Genomic DNA, 23,522 nt, shown 5'->3' with positions numbered 1-23,522 from the left:
GAGGAAAGCTTATAATTGCTAGCTACCAGTTGACAGGTCATCACCTCTTCAACCTAACAGTTCAGCCAATTTTACAGACACCTTAGCTAATTTTCAATTCAGATCTCAAATCTTTGGCAATAACGAGATGAGAGACCATCTCAAATACCTTGCCAAATTAAAGGTATATGCCTCCTCTCCCTTCATTCTTACAGCTGGTCATGTCTTACAAATGTAGTGAGGTTGGTAAAGCAAGATTTTTCCATGGTAAATGTGTGCTAGTTGTTTTCAGTCACCTTGTCTATTAGGTGACTGGACATTATTTCCAGGATGATTTGCTCTGTGACTTTGCTAGGGAAAGAAGGAAGGCCTTTATTGGGTTTATGTAACTTTTTTGTTTGTTTGTTTTAATTTAAATAATACCAGAAGGGAGTGGACCAAATCAATTGGCCTAGGGATGCTTACTGTCCAGAAAGGAAACCATAAAATGAAAATGAAACAACTAATCAAAAAAATCTTCAAACCCTGAACACTAGAGCAAGCAGTAAAGAAACATTTGTTGGAGACTGTTAAGAGAGATATTGTAGGTGAAACCCACCTGAAATATGTGCTACAGTTTGAAAAAGTTAAGATAAAATAGTTCCAAACTATCCCCTGCCCCCAAAGAGTCTTAAGGAGCTCTCTCTAGAGACTGTAGAAGTTTTTATGGCTCTTAAATGGAAAAGGTCAGCATTTAAAACTTAAGTTTGCATTGCTGAGAAACAGGTAGGACCAGTAAACAGAGACAGGACAAATGCAGGTGGAAAGTTGAGAAGCCTAAAAAGTCTTTTGAAGACTGGTTTTCAAAGCTTAAGCTGTTACAGTAAAATTTTGTTTAAATAGAGTGAAAAAGACAACAATAAGGAAGTTCACAGGTTTGCTGAATGATAACAGTGTAAAATGATATATTGCGTTTTCAAGCCCTAAAAGAACAGTCTTTTCCTTGGTCAGTATTTCATATTAAATGATTGTTAAGATATCTTTCAATGCAAACCATGCTGTGATTGTATGTTTCTATGCTAAATGAAAGATGAAGATGCCAACAACTTGTGTATGCTTTGCAGCAGATAGATCAAAGGCATTAGACCTATTTGAAGTATCTGTACTCTACTTGATGAGGTCAAGTAGAGTAGTTAATATCCTTCACTCACGGAGGTGTGAAGAAACTGAAGTATGAAATTACTCTAACCTAACTGTTAACAGCCAATGGACTGGCAGGTTGCCACTATAACTTCCATCTACAGAATGGGCTCCAGAGGGAGCTGAAGTAACGTGTCTGCCTCCATACATTGAAGATGGTAGTCAGTCTTTTGGAAAAAGAGGGTGAAAGGGAGAAAGTAAAAAAAAAAAAAAAAAAAAAAAAAAAGCACGGTAAAGGTAAAGAGAACTATCACTAAGCACAAATCAACACACTTTTATTGGGGAAGCATTAATGTCGCTCCTGTAAAGTAAAATCCTGCTGGAATTGCAGAAGGGTGACAACAACTGTGTGGTAAAAGTAATCCTATCTGTATTTTTTCAATTGCCTTTAACAAAGCTCCACGTGAAAGGTTGTAAAGAATTTTTTTTTGCTCTGGAGGAAAGGTCCTTTTAGCAACAGGGAACCAGTTAAAGCAGAAGAAATAAAGAGTAGTACTTATGTGCCACTTCCAGGATGAAAAATTGGAATCACACTTCACAAACTGTTAGGCTTCTAGTCTTTCTTGAGTAGCATCTGCTTTTGCCTCTGTGGGAGATATAGTACTGCTGATGGTTGGACTTGGCACTGGCTAACCCATGTGGGCATTTATAACTGAAGCCAGTCATTGACTTGGGTAGGTTGAATCTTGTATTGCACATAGAAGTTTTTGGTTTGGACTTAACTAAAATTTTTCCATCTTAGATGTATCATAAGTTCAGTTGGAGATTATTTCATATATGAATTAATATATTTGGAGGCACTTCAGTTATTCTGACTATGAACTTCCCCTTAATTGTTTAATATAATTAGTTTACTTCTGCATGTCTTTCATCAGCTGAAAGAAAAAAGATATATGTAGAAGTTCACTCTTAAAAATAGTGTACAATCACTATTGCATGTCAATTAGTGTCCAGAGAGGCAGTATATATATTCATAAACATATATACTGTGTTCATTCAAATAATGATTTTAAAGTTGAAAAGTAACTGATTCAGAAGATAGAGGTTCAGACAGGAACCATGTCATGTTGATTTCAATCTTTAATTACATAAGGTTTTTTCAAGGAAATATTTTGCCATTCAGTGCAAAAAGCTAACATGCTGTGACGAGTTAACACAGTGTGAAGACAAAAGCTACTGTCATCTGTGTAACAGAAGCTGATGATGACTAAGTTTTGGAGGATGGAAGAACAGTAAAGAAAATCAACCTGTGAAGGCAGATGAGTGATTCAAAAAATAGCTGGATTTCTTACGTGTCATGCAAAGCAAGTTACTTTAACTTTTCATGTTTACAATTTTCTCTGTAAGTTGTTTTACAGCTGAGTCAGAGGTGCACTTGACTTACAACGTGCTTTAATGTACTGTGTGTACCAAAAGACTTCTTTTTTGAAGTCCTTTTCTTAAGTTGGCAAATATTTTGGCCAGATTTTTTTTTTGTGCCTTATTTCGGAGGGGAAAGTAGGGAAAAGCATAAATTTCCTCTGAAGGAGGTGCTGCTGTTTGTAGTACAAGTGAAATAAGTGAAAATACTAGCAGTCAAACTTTAACAACAGTGACAGAATAATGTGTATTTGTGCATGAAATGCATTTTTATTTTAAGTAGAAGCTGCCTATTTAATGACTGTGCTCTGTTCTGTGTATTGTATGATCTTTGGCTGAAACAAGGGGGGTTTTATTGCTGAAATAGTGTACAGCTATATAGACAGAGAATGTGTCAGAAATCACAAGTATAAATAAAGAATTTAAATAATGTCTTTCTTTCTAATATTTTCCAATTTGACTTTGAAACTTTAGTATTGCTATCCTGGCAACTTTGTTTGTATGTAATTTTATTAAATTGAAAAAGAGTAATTCAATTTATTGTGCAGAGCTCAGCTGGTTAATATTACAGAATAAACTATGGTAGTAATATGGTAGTCCATCAGGGCTGGAAAATGGGAGGAATGATTTTGTTAATAAGTTTATTGAATAGTTGCTAGATCATAAGACATATCTTCACAACTTTGGCTGGCAGTTCCCCTGAGACAGAGTGTTTGTCTACCTCTTAAAAGGATTCTACCTCCTACTGGTCTTCTTTTAATCTCAAATATTTTCTTGCCTAAAAAAGATGGGCTGAAACTTCTTAGTGTATGTTACAATCAGCATTGTGTCTGAATTTTGGAAATTCAGATGATTTACATACTTTAAAAAGCTGTTGTACAAAGGACTCTTTATGTTTGAAGTAATGCTAAGTGTTGTCAAATTAGAACTAATGCCTGAGTGTTGACAACTTTATTCCCAGTAATACATTGGTATGGGTTTGGATTAATTTTTGAAATTATTTTAGTGGCATCTGTGTGATTGTGCCTATTTTTTTTTATTTCCCCTTTTGTAGACTGAATCTTGAGGACGAATTGGATCAGATGAAAATACAACAATCTGTGAGTAAGTTCACAATACAGGAACTATGCTTACAGCAAAAAAGGAAGGGTATAGTATTTTATATCTGTGTATGTACTTCAAGTGGGTTGAGCCTGGCTGGATGCCAGGCAGGTACCAAAGCCTCTCTATCAATTTCCTCCACAGTTGGACAGGGAAGAGAAAATATAATGGAGGGTTCATGGGCTGAGATAAGGATAGAGAGAGATCACTCACCAAGCACTGTCATGGGCAAAACAGACGCAGCTTGGGAATATTAATTGAATTTATTACTAAAAAAATCAAAGGAGAAGTAAAAACGAATATTAAAACCACCTTCTTCTCATCCCTCCCTCCTTCCCAGCTCTACCTGCTTCCCCCCAGCAGCGCATGGAGACAGGGAGTGGGGGTTATGGTCAGTTCATCACACGTTCTTTCTCTCACTGCTCAGGAAGGGGACTCCTTCCCTTGTTCCAGTGTGGGGTGTCTCCCACGGGAGACAGTGCTCCATGAACTTCTCCAGTGTGGGAAGTCCATGCTGCAGCGTGGGTCACTCTTCCACAGGGTAGAGTCCTTCAAGGACAGTCTGCTCCAGCCTGGGTCCCCTGTGGATCACAAGTCCTCCCAGGAAATCTGCTCTGGTGTGGACTCCTCTCTCCCCAGGTCTGCAGGTCCCTGCCAGGAGCCTGCTCCAGCACAGGCTTCCCACGGGCCTCCAGCCTCCTGTCAGGCACCCCCTGCTCAGGTGTGGGTCTCCTGCACAGGCTTTAGGTGGATCTCTGCATCCCTGTGATCCTCCATAGGCCACAGCTGCTTCACCATGGTCTGCACCACGGGCTGCAGGGGAATCTCAGCTCCAGCACCTGCTGCAGCACCTCCTGCCCCTCATTCTGCACTGACCTTGGTGTCTGCAGAGTTGTTCCTCTCACGTGTTCTCTCTCTGCTCTTCTCTGGCCACAATTATGTCTGCCCAATCACTTTTTTTTCCTTCTTATTTATGTTACCATGTTACTGTCAACTCTGATTGGGCCAACCTTGGTCAGCGGTGGGTCCATCATGTAGCTGCCAGGGACTGGCTCTGCTGGACATGGAAGAAGCTTCTGGCAGCTTCTCACAGAAGCCACACCTGTAGGCCCTCCTACTACCAAAACCTGGCCACTCAAACCCAATACAATAGTCTGTCAGAATACTAATTATTTACATAAGGTTATTTTCTCTCCAAAGATTCATTTCCTTTTCATGACTGTGTATTTTGTAATGATATGGCCATACATATGATTTGAAAGCATATTTGCTCATTAGTTCTCTACACGTCTAATCAGTCTGACCATTTATATGAATAGATACACATTATACATTTGCAACTAATATGTCTATTCTACCTATTTATGAAATATAGTGAAATTTCATGCTTATTCAGACCTCTCTTTTAATTCTAGTCTCACAAAATATCTGAATTTGAAAGTAAATCAAAATGCTGAAATTGTAAGAATTGATCATAAGTATCTTCTTTTCTATCTTTATAATTTTATAATAGTTGATGGTTCTGTGAAGATGAGTCTTTGTCAATCAGATGGGTAATATATTACCACTGCCTCTCCATCACTCCTCTGATTCTGTGTATTATGAGCTGCTCCTGAATAGTCTGGGAGAAATATTCAAGAGTGCATAACTACAGTCCATCTGGATATTGCATCTGTGGTGAGTTCTTTATGCTTCTTTATTCTTTATTGTGCAAAGGAAGTAAGTAGGCGACTTGGAGAAATACTCTACCCATTCTTAGCAATAAAGCTTTACCATTCTTTATTGCAGTTTTCTCCTGGTGGCTGTGTTCTATTTTTTGTGATAATGTTGACCACTTGAATGAAAAAAATATAGCTTTTTTCCTTAACTTTAAAATTGTGTCTTTAAAATTAGGCAGGAATATCAAGCTGCTGAAAACTGAAAGTTACCTTTTTCGTTTTTAATACTTCTTTCATGTTGTGTTCATAGCCACAGAATTGAAGGTTTAAATGCTGACTTTAAGAAGCACTTCTTTGTTTTTTTCCAGTTGAGTTGGTCTTTGCAGAAAGAGAAGGGGAAGATAACCAGTGGTGAGAAGGAGTTAAGGGCCTGCTGAGCAATATCTGGACGTTGCCAAAAAACAGTCCGATCTGCAGAGCTGCCAGTTCTTGACATGTTTAGTGCTTTAACAATTAGTATTTTCTTTCTTTTTTTTTTTCATTTTCTTTTCAGGTAACCATATGCTCTTTTAAAAATTTGTGGGTGAATGCACACTTCTGATTTGCTAATTAGTATAATGATTAGCTATTATTTTCTGGGGACTAAGAAAAATGTTTAAACTACTTGTAAATTGTTCTAGGAAAATTTTATTTACCTTTTCCAGTTTGTGTTGTTATGGATATCATTTAATGAAAAGGAAATGTCTAATAAGATTCAAGTCCAAAGATATGTATCAACAAAACTTTCCTGTTAGCACAGAAGACTAAGATTGTTCTAGCTGTTTCCAAATTTTTACCAATTGAAGTGTAAGGAAATAGTTGCTCACAAGGTCTCTAAAAAGTAATTTCCTTATTGTTCCCCTTGAAAATCAAAGGGAGTTACAGTCATGACACATGTACTATTTGAGATTTTCTAGAAAGTTGCACCATAATGAGTGAAGCTGGATGTCTTATCTTTGAGCATAAATTAGTGTAATGTTAAAAATCCTTGCTCATGTTCTCAGAAAGTGCATGTCTTCCCCCTTAAAAAGGGGGTTAAATGCCTTCTTCCTAAATAAAAATAAAACCTCATATCAATAATTTGTTGGGAGTCCAAACTTGATATGGTCTAAATACAGTTCATTCATAATTTCAGTATGTTGTATTTTATAAAAGGAAACCTGATGTCAGTTTCCTCAGTTTATCAGTGATACTGGAATTCACTTTCACCTTAGCAGATAGGTACCTGTTTTCATCAGGCATTCTAAAATCAAGGGATAAAATCTGTAAAAAGAGACAGAGCTTCCCTGTATTAAAATTTTCTGTCTTTATTGGATATCACTTGTGTTTGTCAGGAAGAAGTAATGAATAGTTTTGTTGTCCTTCCATACTACTTTTCAAATCCTCAAATCCTGGTCAAAGATGAAGTAGGTCAAGGGAAAAGAAAATTCTGTTCCTGCTATTCCCAATTTCTTTCCATTCTTATTCTGTTGCCCAGTTATTTACTGGTAGTCATCAAACACACTGCTATTCATGCTGTTTGTGCTATTCATGTCCGTATTTGTTTATGAAGGTAAAGGATGTGTTGGCAGGTAGTCGTGCCATTTCCTCCAAAAGCAGGAGAGTGGACCCATCAAATCCTATTCGGAAAAATAGCAAATGCCTTCTTTAAAAGCAGTAAACTGTTGGCCTGCTCTTTCTCCAAGGAGGCAGTTTGAAGGCTTCTTTTACTATGAGACTCCTGAATATACTATGTCCTCAGTATATGTATCCATAGGAGTGGCATTTCCTTCTGGTCTTCACCCTGGTGTTTCCCACCAGAAGTTTCTTTCTACCCAGAAACATGAGTGCCTACCACTGAAATCGGTAACACAGTGTCTTTGTGCATCATGGAGCCTTTTTTTGTTAGGGAAATACTTCACCTGGTGTGTACTGTAGGCAAAAATGTCATTCCTTTGATGGTTTTTATAGTTTCTTTGTAAATGACTATTACAGTGCTCTATTGTGTACTTTTTTTTTTTTAAAGGGGTGGTTTTTTTCTTTGTGTAAGCAGGCTTTCTGCAAATACTGTACTGTACTGTAGTTTCATAGTTCAAGTACCATTTTGGCAGCAGTGTTGAACTAAGTTGTCGTCAGATTTGGTGACTATTAATTAGGAATTGTTTTACGTTCTAAGGCTAACAGTTAACTATGTTTTCTCAGTGGGATGTAACTGTGCTTATGTAAGACCATGGTAATTTGATGACTGAAGATAGTTGGCTTTATGACTTGTGGGTCTGTTCCTTGAGGGAGATGTTATTTTTTTATGTAGAAATATGACAAGTAGAGCATGTCTTGCTGAGTAGGCTGATATGATATATCTTTCTGCTATTCTAGACAGACAGTTACAGGTGATGCTCTTTCACTGCCTCCCTAACCAATTCCTACGAACAATTACATAACAATTAGAAGGGAGGAGAGAAAAAGAGGCTTGAATGGGCCATATATTTTCTGCTCAATAGAAAGGGTTAAGTTTCAGTGACCTTTGGCTACACTTCAATTTATGTTGCTTGTATCTTCTTTGATAATATTGAACATGTATAGTCTTTTCTATGCCTTTTGCAGTGGTATTCTTTATTATCTGCATATAATATGTCTATTTATAGAGTTTTAAATTGCATTTTAATACATCCACATAATAAACATAACACCTTGTGTGCTTTGATCAGTTTCTTTGACTATGGGAAATAATTTTTCTTTTCAGTGGAGTACAGTAAATGCTGATATAAAAGCTACAACAGGCATTCAAATGAGTGAATATTTAGAAAAAGATGAAAAGCATGTTCGTATTATCTTTGTGTGTTACTTAAAGAATGTTCTAAATGTATGCAGTACCACTGTGCTGGGGGACTGTAGTCTGAAGTAACATGGGAACTAACATATTAATATCAAGGTAAAGGTACATATTCCCCAGATGCATAGTTTTACCTTTTTCAGCTTTTATTATCTTTAGAATAGTGTTCCATTTATTTCATGAATACAGAAGTATTAATTGGCCATGACATGTTCCAAAGACAAAAGAAAGGTCTAATTCACTCTAACAAACTTGTTAGTCACTGTTTATATCAAGAGGATTGTGAATCTACAGAGAGTAACACTGTTTTCTTCTACACTTGCTTTGTTTATAAATCAAAAAGTTTTTAAGTGACCTGCAATGTCTGCTTGTAGTTTAAAATGTTACTTATAAAGCAGACCTCCACTATGTAGCACAGATATGTATCCCTTAAGATTAATTCTTTAAGTTCATTTGGGGGAAAGAAGGACCAAAAAAGAAATACTAATATTGTGGTGCTTTTAGAGTACTGGGATTTTTTTTGTTCTGTAATGCAGTATTTCATATTCTAAGATGAAATCCTTCTGATGTGTGTAATTGCTCATTTCTATGAGCAGTGGGCAATTTGTGAATGCTAAGCTCAGATTGACCATATATATTGGTACTTCTAAACATTTTTGTAATGAATAAGTCTAATTTTTAACTTGGGATTTTTAGTATCTAAAGTGTATAGCTGTCTCTGACAGTGATGCTTAGATATGTTTCAGTTGTCATTAGCTGTATCAATTTCTAATTGTTATGGTTTCACAGTATTTCAGTAGAATGATTTGTGTGATTTATCTCATGAAGTACATGATCTTTAACTTAACAAAAACCAGGGTTTAAAGTTTTCATCCATCCTAATTCCGTTACTGTTTGCTTTGTTCACCAATCACTCTGATCCTCCTAGCAGGGGACAAGACCTAGAGAACAAAACTGATAGTGACTGTGTAGATAAAACGGCATTGAATTCTGCTTTTAAGGCATAGAGGGAATAGTCTGTAAAAGAATAAAAATTGGAATGAAAGTACAGTGTCTTTAACCTGCAGATCTATTGTACCTTTGAAAAGCTTGTACTCAGAAAAAAAAACATACTGTGATGCTACAGAGATTCATAATTATGTGACAGAACACTTTGAAGAGAGGTCACTTTAGAAACTGACCAAAAAGCTTGTCAAGAAAATAGACCACATTATAAATAATTAGAGAAGTAAAGAATGCATTTCCTTAAAATGTCTGTGGATTGTTTTAGTGAAATACTAGGTGTCATTATGTATTTTACTTATTATATGATAGAGATGTGTCATTTATTTTCTGATCAAGTCACTTTTTAAACTTAGTGAAGATGATGGGGTCAAGGGTAATACTCCAAAGAGGTATATGAGAGAAGTTTCACATGAGATGCTACAGAAGGTAAGATACCAACCCCAACAAACAGATCTAAATTTTAATATAAGAATTATATATATATATTTATGTATGTATGTATGTATGTATGTGTAAATATCAGTACTCATTAATTTAAGACATCATTTTCCTTCAAAATTTAAAAATATGGCTTTCTGGAATTTTGCTCTGAAATTAATTCTAGGGAAATAGCTGTGAATGTTATGTAAGATAAAAATGGGTAATGTCAGAAAAAATGAAAAGAGTGTTTAGGGGTGTAATGTTAAAAGCTAACAGATTATCTAAATTGTAAGTAGCATTTTGTCCCTTAACTTCGAATTTTGCCCCTTAACTTTGGGAACCTTAATTTTTTTGCTGGGTATTTAACTTTAGATGATATCAGGTGTTAATCTCCATAGAGCTCCTCTACATAATAGAACTGATGCATAATTTCACTGTTTGTTGTATTTAAATTTTAGCACAATGTTTCATGTGCAAATATTTTCTGTGTATGTGGGTCTATTACTCTTTTTACAAGATAGTACTATATGCATGCAGTGTTCTCTAGCTCAACAAATAATGATAAGTATTTTATCTTTACTGCTTAACATTCTACAGATTTTGCCTCATACAGTAACGGGATGTTCTTAACTAGTTGATATTTGTATTGATATTTGTAATATACACAAGTAGTTTACTATGTTAACAGGTGTTCACTTAAGAGGGCTCACTTGTATTTTACCATATGTTTTGTTTGCTTGCAAAGAAAAGTCATCCTTCAAACAGTATCATGCCTTTTGTTTGTCATTTTGCAAAACTATTTGTTTAATTACTTATAAATCTTTAAAAGCATGCTTAAATTGAATAAACACAAATCTATAACTTTGGATGTCAGTTCAGGTATGTCTATTTATTTTTTATCTGTGAATTAACTTGTAGGAAGTATGGTAATTTACAGCAGATGATGTGATTGCATATACTTGTAACGCTTGCCATATGGTCAGGCAATGAAGGCTGTCATCTCGTTATTACTGAATGACAAACATCATGTTAAAATAATAACACACAGAATAGGAAGTGCTCACATTCATTTATCTTAAGGTAGAGTGAGTAATTGAAATAATATGAATACTACCATCTGAAATGTCACAGTTTATGCTTGCTTATCATCTATATTTCAGAACTATAATTTTGTTTGCCAGGTACTGCATAATTTTTATCCCTATGGATATACAGAGTTATGATGATACCTTAGGGATAGGTGTAGAAGCTATTTATTGTTTATTTCCTTCCAGCTGTCATACATGACTTTAAGTGCTACTGAGTGCAAAAGGTTCCTTTAAAGAACTGAGAAAATAGTAGCTAAATCTCAGTTTAGGCAGGTGATTGAAGAAAGATATTGGTCTAACACACTGTCATAGGGGTGGAAGGTGCAAACTATGATTTTAATTATAACGCTTTGTTTCACTAAAGCATTTGAAAAAAAATCCCTTTAATTTCTAATTTCACCCATTAACTTTATGTAGCCATAATGTATTGTCTCTTCATATTAAAGATTTCCTATCAAACTCACGAATTCAGTATCGAATTCACAAATACATATGAAGTTTGAGCAGCTCTTGTCCTAATTTGCCGTGTACATCAAGAGCTCCCATTTATCTGAATCATATCTGTAGTACCCACTTTGTACAACATTTCATAAATTTTAAAATATTTTAAGTGTTGGCAAAACATTGTTGTAAAAACCTAAAAGTAAAAACTTACAGAAATAATATGGTTTCAGTATTTTCAGTGTCAAAGATAATTTTGACAGTTTGTATTGCTACAAATTGTGGGAACTGGCCAGTATTTTACAAGGTTGGGAGTTCAAGTTAGCCATGCACATGCTAGTATAGCTCGTGGAAAAACGGTCTTTCCTAACAATGTGCAGAGAAACCCAGAATCCCTGACGTATTCCTTAGTGAAAGAGTGGGGATTGAGCTTGTACAAAACCATCTGAAAATATTTCTCCAGGTATTGGAGTAAGTGGTTACTGAGCACAAAACTTCCTCTGATGTCCTTTCCAGGCTTCTGGGGATGTCTCATAGACTAATAATCACATTAGCATCTGCTAAAATAAAATTGCCCCTTATTTCTGGAAATTGTCCTTTATGTGGATAGTCCAGAACATCACAGAGAGTCAGTTTATTGTTAATAGACTTCAATATCCATAAACCTCAAAGTACTTGAGAAGGAAAACGTAGGTTGAATAGTGTCTTCTTCAAAATTTATGTGAGGAACTTGGAAAATTAGTCTCTTAATTGAAACACAGTAGATTTTTCCTTTCTGTAAATAGAAAACACATACTAGCTTCCATATTTTTAGGTGCTGAGTTGCTGATATCTCTTGCTAGAATTTGGGGTTTTTTGAAAGCTCAAATTAATATTTTATTTCTGTGTTTATGACACTTGAAAGAACTTGTTGCTTCAGATAGCTAGTACAAAATTGTCTATATTTCAAAGTAGTAATCCTTCTGAAAATGTTTTTTAAAATTCAATTAGTATGTATAACAAAATCAGTAATGAGCTCAATATGCATCAGGAAGATTCATTAGCATGGCATACTTAAACTTCTGTGTCATTTTGCCTGGAAATTTAAGTTCTTTTACCATCTGCCCTTTGCTCAACAGCTGTATTATTGCAGCTAAGATGTTTTAGTCTGCACTACTTTAAAATTATTTTAAATTTAAGGACTGCAGATAGCTTTTGTCCTTGCTCTTCGTGTGATATTATTGTCATATAATAAATATATCTGAAAACATAGTTTGCAGTTATTCAAGACAGGCTGAAATATTGTAAATGCTAAAATTGCTTATTTTAGATACAACAACTAGAAAGAAAATTCAAAACTATTGAAGGGGAATTAAAGAAACAGAAAGAAGTAAATAAAGACTTATTGAATGAGAAAATGTATTTGAAAGAATCTTTGAAAGTGCAAAAGGAAGCTGCAGACACAAGAAAAAGAGAGCTGGAAACACTGCATAAGAGGATTTGTGAGGTAAAAAAAGAAAAAGCAGAACTTCAGTTCTTGATTGATGAGAAGGAAAAAGAAGCTGCCTCTTTGAAGAGGCAAGTGACAGAAGCTAACAGGTTGAGAAATGAAAGTGAAGATTTGCTGAGTCAAGTGCAGGAACAGAAGTGTTTGCTGGATAAAGCCAAAGCAGTGGCAATCTCTGGGCAATGTAATTGCAAGATAACAGGCACCAAGGTTAAATTAAAAACAGCCAAGAAAAAGAGCTCTTTGGGACATCATGGAGCTTTTCTCAAACAGTCCATCAAGGTTATGAGTAATGTGTTTGAGAACTTCAGTAAGGACGGCTGGGAGGATGTGAGTGAAAGCAGGTACCGCTCTCATTAACTTAGCCCTGTAGAGGGGACACTGTGCATATGTAAAGCACTAGCAAATGGAGATTGAATTTCAACTACTGTTGATTTGGTATTCAAAAAAAATACTGTCAGATCCTTTGAAATACCTTGGGAGGTCTTGTTCGGAGCTTATTGACTGAAATTTGCATGCGAAATTAGCCACAACTGCATGAGTATTTGAATAGGTGCCAGGAAACCCAAAAGAAGGCAATGCTTGATTTCTTCCAGTGATGCTATTTTCATGCAGTCATGAGGCTTGAAATTGACAGTTTGGCAGGTTGATTTAATTTGCTGGCCTTTTGCATATTCACCACTGACAGCTAAGGATTCCCAGGCAAGCCTAGTAAGTCGGTTTAGTTATCTTGTGACATGCCGACCCGGGAGGAGAAACATTTTTTCCCCTTAATTTAGTTAGATAAATTTTGAATGACCCATTTCAGCTTGCTAGCAGATGTCTACAAGCTGTTTAACATCCTTTAAATTAAGAACCATCCACACTAATTATTTCCTGTATGTTTTATGCAGTCATTGTACTAACTTTAATTGAATGATGGTTAAAAATCTTTAAAGGTGATGGTTACCACATACAATCCCAGTCATGAATCAAAAGGCTCTCAGAAAATTCCACTGGCAAACATCATATAAACAATGAGAATTTTTGCTTCTCTTTATTATGTCCCCATATACTTGAGGAGGCAGCAGTTAGCCACTAGGTAAATGGCTATCACACCTTGTCTTTCAGGACATTGTTCTAAGAGGCGAGCAAAGAAATTTCTCAAGCCTGTATCTATCCAAGATACAAGAAATATGGGAAAAGAGTAAAGAAAATAGAATTGTCTTCATAGGCTTTATACTCAATGTGTCATATGGAGCAAATGAATAGTGGCAAATGAAGCCTTTCTACTACTTCTCTCCATTCAAAATAAGAGGTTCCTGAACACAGTATCTCAAGGGAGAAAACAAATTAAGAACCATGTAATTAGTCAGTTGTTATCATTAATGTAAAGCTAGGGGGTTTTTTATGTATAATTAAATATTGCAGATCTGATTTTAATAAAAAACATACATGTTTGCACATATGGAAACATGTATGCATGTGGTAATTGGTGAGTATTTAATTTGCTGTGTTGTTCTCTTTAAGAAAAAAATTGAGCAAGCACATTGTCATTCCACTTTTAGTTTGAAATGAAAAGTATTTGCATAGCTTCACTTGTGGCTAGCCATAAATACTGCTTTTAATAATTGTACAAATGTTGGGTTAGGGAATTCTTGTCGTAGAACAGTGAACATTGTTGAAGTTTCAAGATGTCATTCTCAACATCTTAGGGAACTATCCTAATTTAGTTTCCTCTTCTGCTTTTCAATAAATACCATTCTTTATTACTAGTAGCTGGCTCTCAGTTTTTAAATGCAAGCCTTCCATTTTCTAAATAGGGCATTCCTTAAAGCAGGTGAGGGAAATGTGTATGTAGTTAGAAATATCTCTGTGGCTGTACAACAGTTCTCATCAATCAGTGAGACATACCAATGTGTCAGGACAGGTTTTAAAAAGTATAAACATGTTTATGTGTGGACTCCTCATCAGTTTGAGGCCTTTTCTCTGGTTATGTAAACTGCACCTCTAAAACATGGATTTTTATGATGGTGTAACTTAACTTGAACTCAGCTGTGCTGTTTTAAATACCTTGGTTTAAAAAGTAACAAATCAAACTAGCCTTCTGTTTAGGGATCCCTTCACAAATCCGCTCACACAAATGATATATGGCCCCTGATGTTATAGAAGAGGATATATCCAAGACTTCACGTTTTAAAGTGGACTTCCCTGAAAATAAGAAAGCAATTGATTACGTGGGGTAAGGCAGTGAAACACTGTAAATTAGGAGCACCTTGAATGCTATTCTAAGGAAAAATTGTAAGAAGATTTAGTTTCAGGTCCAGTTTCTCTACATGGCAGGAATCTCAGTGAAAGGAATAACAGGTTTGCAGAATATAAGAGCATTCCAAAGGGGTGCTAAATAGAGCTTTCCCTGAAGTGTGATTTCTGAGTTTGTCTCAGTCAACAATATAAATAAAGTTCAATTGAAACAAAATGTTATTAAGGATTGTGTATTTACTTGTTATATAATAAAATGTGAAAATGAAGGAAAGTGGAAATATAGTAGTTTATAAGCTGTTCACATACTAGAAGTACAAGAAAGTATTTTTTCATTTCTTTCATTATTGAAATATTTAATCATTCAATATTTAATCAAATATTTCATTATTTCACTTCTGTGGATTGTCACAAAAGTTGTCTTTTAGAAGCAGCTGAAGTCTCAGGCCTCTGCATTGTAGAGTGAGATTGCATTTGACAGAGTAGAACTTGATAAAATAGTTTCAGAGATAGATTTTTGCTTTATTGTATTTGTAAAGTTTATTTCTATGTGCTTATGCATTAACGCTGGAGCGTTTAATGTTTTCCTTTTGGGTTTTTTTAGGGTTTTTGTTTGTTTGTTTGTTTTGGTTTTTGGTTGTTGTTTAGGAGTTTTTTGTTTGTTTGAAGTTTTTTTGGTTTGTTTGTTTGTATTTTGTTTTCCTGCATGTGCTCCTATAGTGACTCTGACATATCAGCTTCTGAAAGTTTGGAAACAGCGATTATGAAGACAGTCCAAAACACTGATCCCCTGCCAGACAGAAGTAAACAAGAAGAAAAAAAGCCCTGCAGTGTGCTTCATTTAGAAATCCAAAATGAGCAATATAATAAAAAGGTATATATTGTTTTGTTCACGTGGGTGGACTTTTGGAGTTTAATATTAGCACTGCTGTGCACTCTTAATCAATTTGACTCTCAATATAGAAGTGAAAACCTATTTCCAGATTTTCAGTGGGTGCATTCATTATATTTTAGAATATTTTCTGACCAGTAAGTCTGCTGTCATGGATTCACCCTGAATAGATGGCAGGCATCCACCAAAACCTCTTGTTCACCCCCGCTCCGCAGCTAGACAGGGGAGAGAAAATGCAACTAAGGGTTTCTGGGCTGAGATAGGGATAGAGAGAGATCACTCATCAAGCACTGTCATGGGCAAAACAAACTTGAATTAGACATATGCATTTAATTTTTTACTAACAAAATCAAAGGAAGATAAGGAGAAATAAAAGACCTTAAAAACAGCTTCCCCCGCTCCTCCCTCCTTTCCAGCTCTACCTCCTTCCACCAAGCAGCGCATGGTGGGGGTTATAGTCAGTTCATCACACGTTCTTTCTCTCACTGCTCAGGAAGGGGACTCCTTCCCTTGTTCCAGTGTGGGGTGTCTCCCACGGGAGACAGTGCTCCATGAACTTCTCCAGTGTGGGAAGTCCATGCTGCAGCGTGGGTCACTCTTCCACAGGGTAGAGTCCTTCAAGGACAGTCTGCTCCAGCCTGGGTCCCCCATGGATCACAAGTCCTCCCAGGAAATCTGCTCTGGTGTGGACTCCTCTCTCCCCGGGTCTGCAGGTCCCTGCCAGGAGCCTGCTCCAGCACAGGCTTCCCACGGGCCTCCAGCCTCCTGTCAGGCACCCCCTGCTCAGGTGTGGGTCTCCTGCACAGGCTTTAGGTGGATCTCTGCATCCCTGTGATCCTCCATAGGCCACAGCTGCTTCACCATGGTCTGCACCACGGGCTGCAGGGGAATCTCAGCTCCAGCACCTGCTGGACCACCTCCTGCCCCTCCTTCTGCACTGACCTTGGCATCTGCAGAGTTGTTCCTCTCACAAGTTCTCTCTCTGCTCTTCTCTGGCCACAATTATGTCTGCCCAATCACTTTTTTCCTTCTTAATTATGTTATCATAGAGATGCTATAATTTCTATTTGGCCCATGGTGGGTCCATCATGTAGCTGCCAGGGATTGGCTCTGCTGGACATGGAAGAAGCTTCTGGCAGCTTCTCACAGAAGCCACACCTGTAGCTCCCCCCCTAGCAAAACCTGGCCATGCAAACCAAATATACCTATAAAACTATTTGGACAGGAATGTAAAAGATGATTTAAAAATGTAAAGTTGCTATACAAGCTAGTGGTGCTGTCTCATAGTCCAGACAAAGAATTCCACAGACATCCCATTAAACTTCCTGTCAGTCAGAAGCACCATACAGAGCAGGCTGACATAACCCATAAGAGGGGGATAGTAACAGCCCTCTCTACCTCCCTTCTAGCCTAATGGTGTGCTGACTAATCAAGCATAAATGTCTCTCAGTTCGTTTGTTGTGCACTGGACAAGTTTCTCCATCTTAGAAAGATACTTTTGACTCTCTCTGTGTCCAGAAGATTCTGTCTTGAGAAAAGTATGCTTTTAGCCTCTTCTTAGCCTATTTACATTGATTGTCTAGGATTTGAGCTGCTTGTCTCATTGCTAACATCTATATGCTGTTTTCTCACAGAAGAGGGCCAGCTGGTTGTGTCCCAGGTCTTAAGAGGCTCCCTACAATCTGTAACAGATTGACTCATTCTTGGACTTTTTAACAGTGCCTAATAGATTTTCCCTCCTATGTTTGTGCAAATAAATCACTTAATGGAATTTTAAGCTTAAGCAGATATTATTATTTCTTAGTTTAAGAAACAGAATACTGAAACACTGAACAACTTGCTGCTTTTAGATAACTAGTTTGAAATTCAGTATTTTGAATGATGACAGAGTTTGAAAAAAGATTATATTTCCTTAGTTTCCAAAATTTTAGTGCAAATGCAGTCTCTGTGGTCTTGTTACATATTCTTGATGGTGTTATTTCATCAATATTTTTTGATCAAATAAACTGAAAAGAAGGAAAATTCTTACCCATGAATCTATTGATAACAACATAGTATGATTGGTTGCATATGCTATATATGATGATCTGACAAAAGTGTGCTGCTCCTGTTAATCTCCTCCTACTCCTGAGTGAGGACATACAAGGCAGGGAACTCAGGACACTGTCCTCTCTTGCTTGGTAGTACGGCACAGCCACTACAATTTCTGTAGGGCCTGTATTACATTTACTCTCTGTTCCTAGTGGAGAAGATAAATACGTTCTGGTAGACATTTGTAAGAGACTGGTGGAACTGAAGCAGACTCAGGAAGTGTCTGGAGAGCCCTAAGTGGTTAAATGTACTTCAGTAGAATCCCCTGTTGCAGGAAACAATAGGATTTGAAAACATGGTTTATGAGTGTGAAAGAAAGTATTGCACAAATGTTTAGCATTAGCAGTTGGGAACACCAGTTTTAACAGAATTCTTTAATCCATCCAGAGGATGTAAGGACCCTGCTGGTGTGTATTCTCATACAAAGAGAGGCTAAAGATATCTCCAAAGTCTTGAGCTGTGCAAGGGGTTGGAGATTAGACCATTTATGATACAAGGACTTGGTCATTTTTTCTCCACCTGGTAGGAATATATAACACCCTGTGCAGTATCAGCAGAGTTACTGTAACTCTCTTACACCTCATACATTTCTTAGAGCTGTGGCTTAGAGTGGAGATCTCAGTCTTTTTGCTGCACATGTGGATTGTTTGCTTGTCATCTGCTGAGAGCTCAGTTCTTGGTCTTTCAAGTGGTGTGGTGATTGTATTTATCTAGAATTCATGGCTAATTTATCCTGCAATGTCAGTAGTTTGTTCAGTGCAGTTAGTAGAGAATGTGATGGTCTTTACTCTTTTAAATTTGCTTAACGGCTATTTTAGATACGAATATTCCCAGAATTATGTTGCATGACATGACCAAGAAATTGAAATCTGAAAACTTAAAAAACTGGAGAAATATTGCAGTCTTCCTGATAAAAAGTGTTTACATATATACTGAGCATTTAATACCTATTAAATTGGTACACAAACCCACTGACAGGCTGTTACAAGATTTACTTATTTGAATTTGTATGTGTATTTTCTGATATTTAGCTCATTATTTTAAGGTGAAATTCTCACATAATAAATGACTGTCAAACAGCATCGTTTCATACAGTTAAAGTGAGTTTTACTAAGTCCCTCCTGCTGACTGATAGGAGGTTTTTCATTACCTTTTGTTCATGTTTGCCCCTTGTACCCAGCATAGCCAGTGAAGCAAATTAAAAGTGTTTTGGTTTAGACCTTAAAAAAACCCCCAGCCTGTTAGCAAGACACTGAAGCCTTTATTTTTTATAAACTTAATCAGAAATTCAAGACACATGTAACTTCCAAGTCCTTGTTGATTTTGCATTGTTGCCACTTAAGAAAAAGCACAACATGGAGTGTTTATATGTTGATTGTTTTATATGTTTTATGTTTTTATAGGTCAGCTGTTAATTTACCAGTATGTTTACTAAGAAATATTTTAGAAATTTCAGGAGTGTTTTGAAGCGCCAAAACAAGACCATAAATCATGTTACTTATGATGATTTTGTTCATTTAGTAATATGCCATTTTATGTTCAGCAAACAGAGCAAAAGGGAGAAATACCAGTATTCAGAAACTGGGCTACTCTGTTACTCTACTGCAGGAAAAAATTAAGCCACTGTAGAAGCAGGTAGCTGTTGTACAGAGGAAAAAAAAGACCACAGTGGCTTCCATTAAAAATGTTATACAAGCCAATGACATATTAACAAGTCAGCTACATTTGCCTGATCAGAGACTTCAAGTCTCAACTGACCATAGAGGTAAAGTACTTTTCATTATAGTGTCTTACAATGTTCACTTTAATTCTAGTGCAATTCTGTGAAATTTTGATAACACTGATTTTTTGTATTTTAATTTATTGTAGTCAAAATTATGAGATACTATATATTACCATGCTTTATGTGGGCCACTTATATGTACAGATGATATTGAGGCTAGTGTATCAACACAGTTAATTTATCCTTTTGAAAATAAAGTGGTCTTTGTGCTGATTTTTTACATGTATTCAAATGAATGAGGTAAGTTTCACTTTTAGCCTATGATCTGCCAACCTTCCTCAGAATCTGATCAGTCCAGAGCTAGTACCTTTTCCTCCGTGAAGAACAGGTGCTGTCTCCATACATCCCAAGACAACTAGAGTTTTCTTCTGAAGGAGACTCAGACCTGTTCCATATCTGTTTAATCTGATCTTTTTCTTTTAAGGTGAAAAGCCAAAAAACAAAGTTTGTGGAAAGAGAGACTAGTATTTAGTTAACAACCCAAGGACACGAACTTTCTTCTTTGCTTCAGTCTTCATTTCTTCTTAATCCTTTTCCATGCTATTACTCCTTTCTGTTTTTCCCCATTCTCATGTATATATGTATTTTGTGTTAATCTATATGCAGCTCCTCAGCTGGAATTCTTTTCTGTTCATACTGTAGTGATTGGCCTGCCCTTTATAGAGCTGAATCAACAAACACTTATGCAGTAATTGTCTCCTGTTGGTCACACACATATCCTGCTTCCAGAATTATAGTGCTACAACAGATGGACTTGCTGGAAGGAGGCAGACATTAAAAAAGAAATCAAATCCCCTCCCCCTCAAACTTCTTTGTGTTTTTATCTTTGCACAGAAGGCAGAAGCAGTATCAGGAGCAGCACTTTTCACTTTCTTAGGACTAGGGAACTGCTAATTTCTAGAGGAGGGAAAACTTCATTTCTGTTACTCATTTTGCATAACTATGTATGTGTAATGAATTGTTTAAAAAGAGTTTCCAAGATCGTTGGAACCAATGAAGATCTACCTATCTCACGAATGGTACTGTAATATAAAGTTTCATGGACAGTATAAACTTAAGAGGGAACTATATGTGTAATTTAGCGAAAATATTCTGATTTCTCAAACGTCTTCATGATTTGCCTTCCTAAAAGACTACTCCTTAGGTATCTGTTGAAGAGCAATGTGAGAAATGAAATAGAATATGCTGTTATCAGGGAACTGTTAAACCAAAAAAAAAAAAAGAAAAGGGGGGGGGACAAAATTTAGGTAAAAATAAGAGCTGCTGTAATAGAAAAGACTGAGTAAAATAAAAATAGCATGACTTTAAAACCACACTGGTTTTCTATCACTCAGTTTTTATGGAAGGTTTAAAAAAAGAGGTTGCTGGTCTATTTAAAGGGTGGTGCATTCTAAGCAAAAATAAATAACGGGTGTTTCGGGTACTCAAGGAAAAAATCATTATTAGGCATGCACATTTTTTTTCCTTCTCAGCAAACGATTCAAATTCCCTTTCTTACAACTAATTACTCTTCAGGTGCCATACTGGTACTACCATGTGGGAAATTTAAAGCAGAGGCTTGGGCTACTTGCCAAGTGAAAATTAAGGAGGTAAAGAACTACGCAGTCACTGCAGGGTACACTCATGTTTTAGAGAGAGAACCCTGATTCCGACAGATCTAATGGTTCTATAGCACACACTTGTGTGGGGGACTTTGGGTTGGCTTTGTTGGTGGGTTTTTTTTTTTTTTTTTTTTTTTTTTTGGGGGTTTTTTTTTTTTTGTTTTTTTGTTTTTTTTTTTTTTTTTTTGGGGGTTTTTTTTTGTTGTTTGTTTGTTTTTTTGTTTTTTTTTGTAAGAAATACTATATAGAAATGAATTTTTAAGACACTGCAAGGGAAATAATGTTTGCTAAGGTTTTTTGTTAATGCTTTTGTTACTTTACATTTTAGAATTTTCTTGAGAGGTAGAAGGTAAAAAACAAGCAGTCAAACCATGCGAAAAAAAAAATATTGACACGATCTCTGCATTTGGAGAAAATCTTAAATACTTCAAGAGTGCCAAAATTACTAATATCCAAAAATAATCATCTACAGTTAACTGCCATAACCATAAAGTTCTGGGTAAACTTACATTAATAGTGAACTTTTGGTCCTAGGCTAAGGTAAGTTTAACAGTCTAGAAACTGTTAACATCATGGCTGGTACAAGATGCCATTTTGCTTGGATTTATCTAAGAAAATAAATCCTTTACCAGACAAGGACAGATGTTTATGCAGTCAGTCCTTCATTTTAGTCCCCAGGGACTCTAGAAGATCAACTCTAGATTTAAGATTTAAATGTTCCAGATGTTCATTTTGAGACAGATTTTGCAGTTCATGCAACCTAAGGACTGTCTAGTATCTGTTGATTTTTCAGAACATATACATGCATAGTTTTGTGTATTTTTCTTGAAAAATCCACCCAGGCATGTATGTAGATGTATATTTGTCTGCTCTTAAGTGTTCAGAATTCTGGATTTAAATTCTGGTTTTGTTTGGCCTTATAAGTGCTTTGCAGTAACGTAGATATCTGGCTTTGTTTGATTTCTGCAAAAGCAATTCCTTGCATATTTAAAAAAAAAGGCTGTGAAGTGACTGCACATGTGAGAATCAACACTTGCATTCTCCAAGGATTCACATAAACACTGAGTCAAGACCATCTGTACAAGAAGTACAGTAGTTACATTTTGTTATTGGTGTATAGAAATCACAGCTGGAGCAAATAGTTAATGCAGAAGCCATGGTATTTGTTATTTTCTTAGTTTCTAAGAAAAGCATTTAAAAGAAATTGTTGGAAAAATTCAGGATCTTTTCTCTAAGGTTTAGTATTCCCTCTACTAATTTCTATCATTGAGTACTTATAAGAAGAGTGTTTTTATTGCATACAACACAGTAATCATAATTAGTTTTATGCAGTGTCATTCTAGTGGCAAAAATCCAGACAGTGTACTGAATAAGAAATTAAAACCTTAAGCAGTTTAAGTCACTAGTGCTTCTCTTATTTGTGTGAAGGCTATTCAAAGGTCTACTGCTCAAATGTACCATATTTTTGCATCTCCAGTGTTTGTCAGGTGATGTCATAGGAAAGCTGCATTTCTTTACAGAATACTGTGGGCAATTGCAAAGTGCCTGTGTAAGTCTACTTCAGCAGGAAAATTGAATCTCAGAATAAGAACAAGTTGACCAATCAAATGCTGACACATTCTTTGAAAAGGCTAATGTGAAGGTTTAAGTAAAGTTTTTTTCGGATGCCTTCCTGCAGATATATTGCTACACTTTTGCTGAACTGGGAAGGTGCTTTTAATTTTTTTTATAAGCATATTTTAAATCTGACCCGGACTACACTTTTTTTTTTTTTTTTTTTTTTCTGACAGCATTTTAAATATACCTCCAAACTTTATTTTAGATATTTGATTTTCACTTTCCTTTGAAGTTTAAGGGAACTCTTTTCCCCTGAGATCATAGTTTGTTTATCTAGTAGATTATCTCAAGCATAGAAAGGTATGAGCACAAAAAGTAGAAAAGTAAATTGCTAAAGAAAGCTTTTTATTCTTTAAAGGTTGTGGCTTACTTTACATACTCTCCTGGCTATTTTTTATTGCTCAGTGTATCAAAGTATAGGCCAGAGTTCAGTGTTGCATCTGCAAAACCAGTATCACAGCTTCACTTCTCTTATGTACCCAAATAAAAGTAAATCAGACAATTTATTATTCAGTTGCAAGGAAACAAAGAAGATTATGATAAATTCAGATGCATTGGAAATTATTGACTGAAGTATTATCTTATGCAAAGATCTCACTTAAACTCTGGTTTTCATTAAAGATTTTTCACTCTTTAAAGATGTACTAAATGTACTATCACACAATATAACAATTATTTATATATATATGTATGTATATATATATATATAATTAATGTATGTTTGTGGTTT

The 23,522-nt window shown here is 35.9% G+C and overlaps 1 protein-coding gene across 1 annotated transcript in view; it reads left to right on the top strand.

The window, feature by feature from the left end:
• CNTLN (centlein) overlaps positions 1-23,522 on the top strand; it is a 169,599-nt gene that overhangs the window by 94,448 nt on the left and 51,629 nt on the right. The window contains 7 exon segments of the mRNA XM_041416473.1: positions 3,572-3,617; positions 9,469-9,558; positions 12,391-12,911; positions 15,529-15,682; positions 17,040-17,081; positions 19,195-19,201; positions 19,335-19,537. Of these exon segments, the coding sequence (XP_041272407.1) occupies positions 3,572-3,617; positions 9,469-9,558; positions 12,391-12,911; positions 15,529-15,682; positions 17,040-17,081; positions 19,195-19,201; positions 19,335-19,537 (1,063 nt within the window).

Source organism: Onychostruthus taczanowskii, unplaced genomic scaffold (genome assembly GCF_017590055.1).
Source record: "Onychostruthus taczanowskii isolate IOZ18803 unplaced genomic scaffold, ASM1759005v1 scaffold52, whole genome shotgun sequence".
Classification (NCBI taxonomy): domain Eukaryota; kingdom Metazoa; phylum Chordata; class Aves; order Passeriformes; family Passeridae; genus Onychostruthus; species Onychostruthus taczanowskii.
Note: the sequence above shows the minus strand (reverse complement) of the source record. Positions and strands in the feature narration are given on the sequence as shown.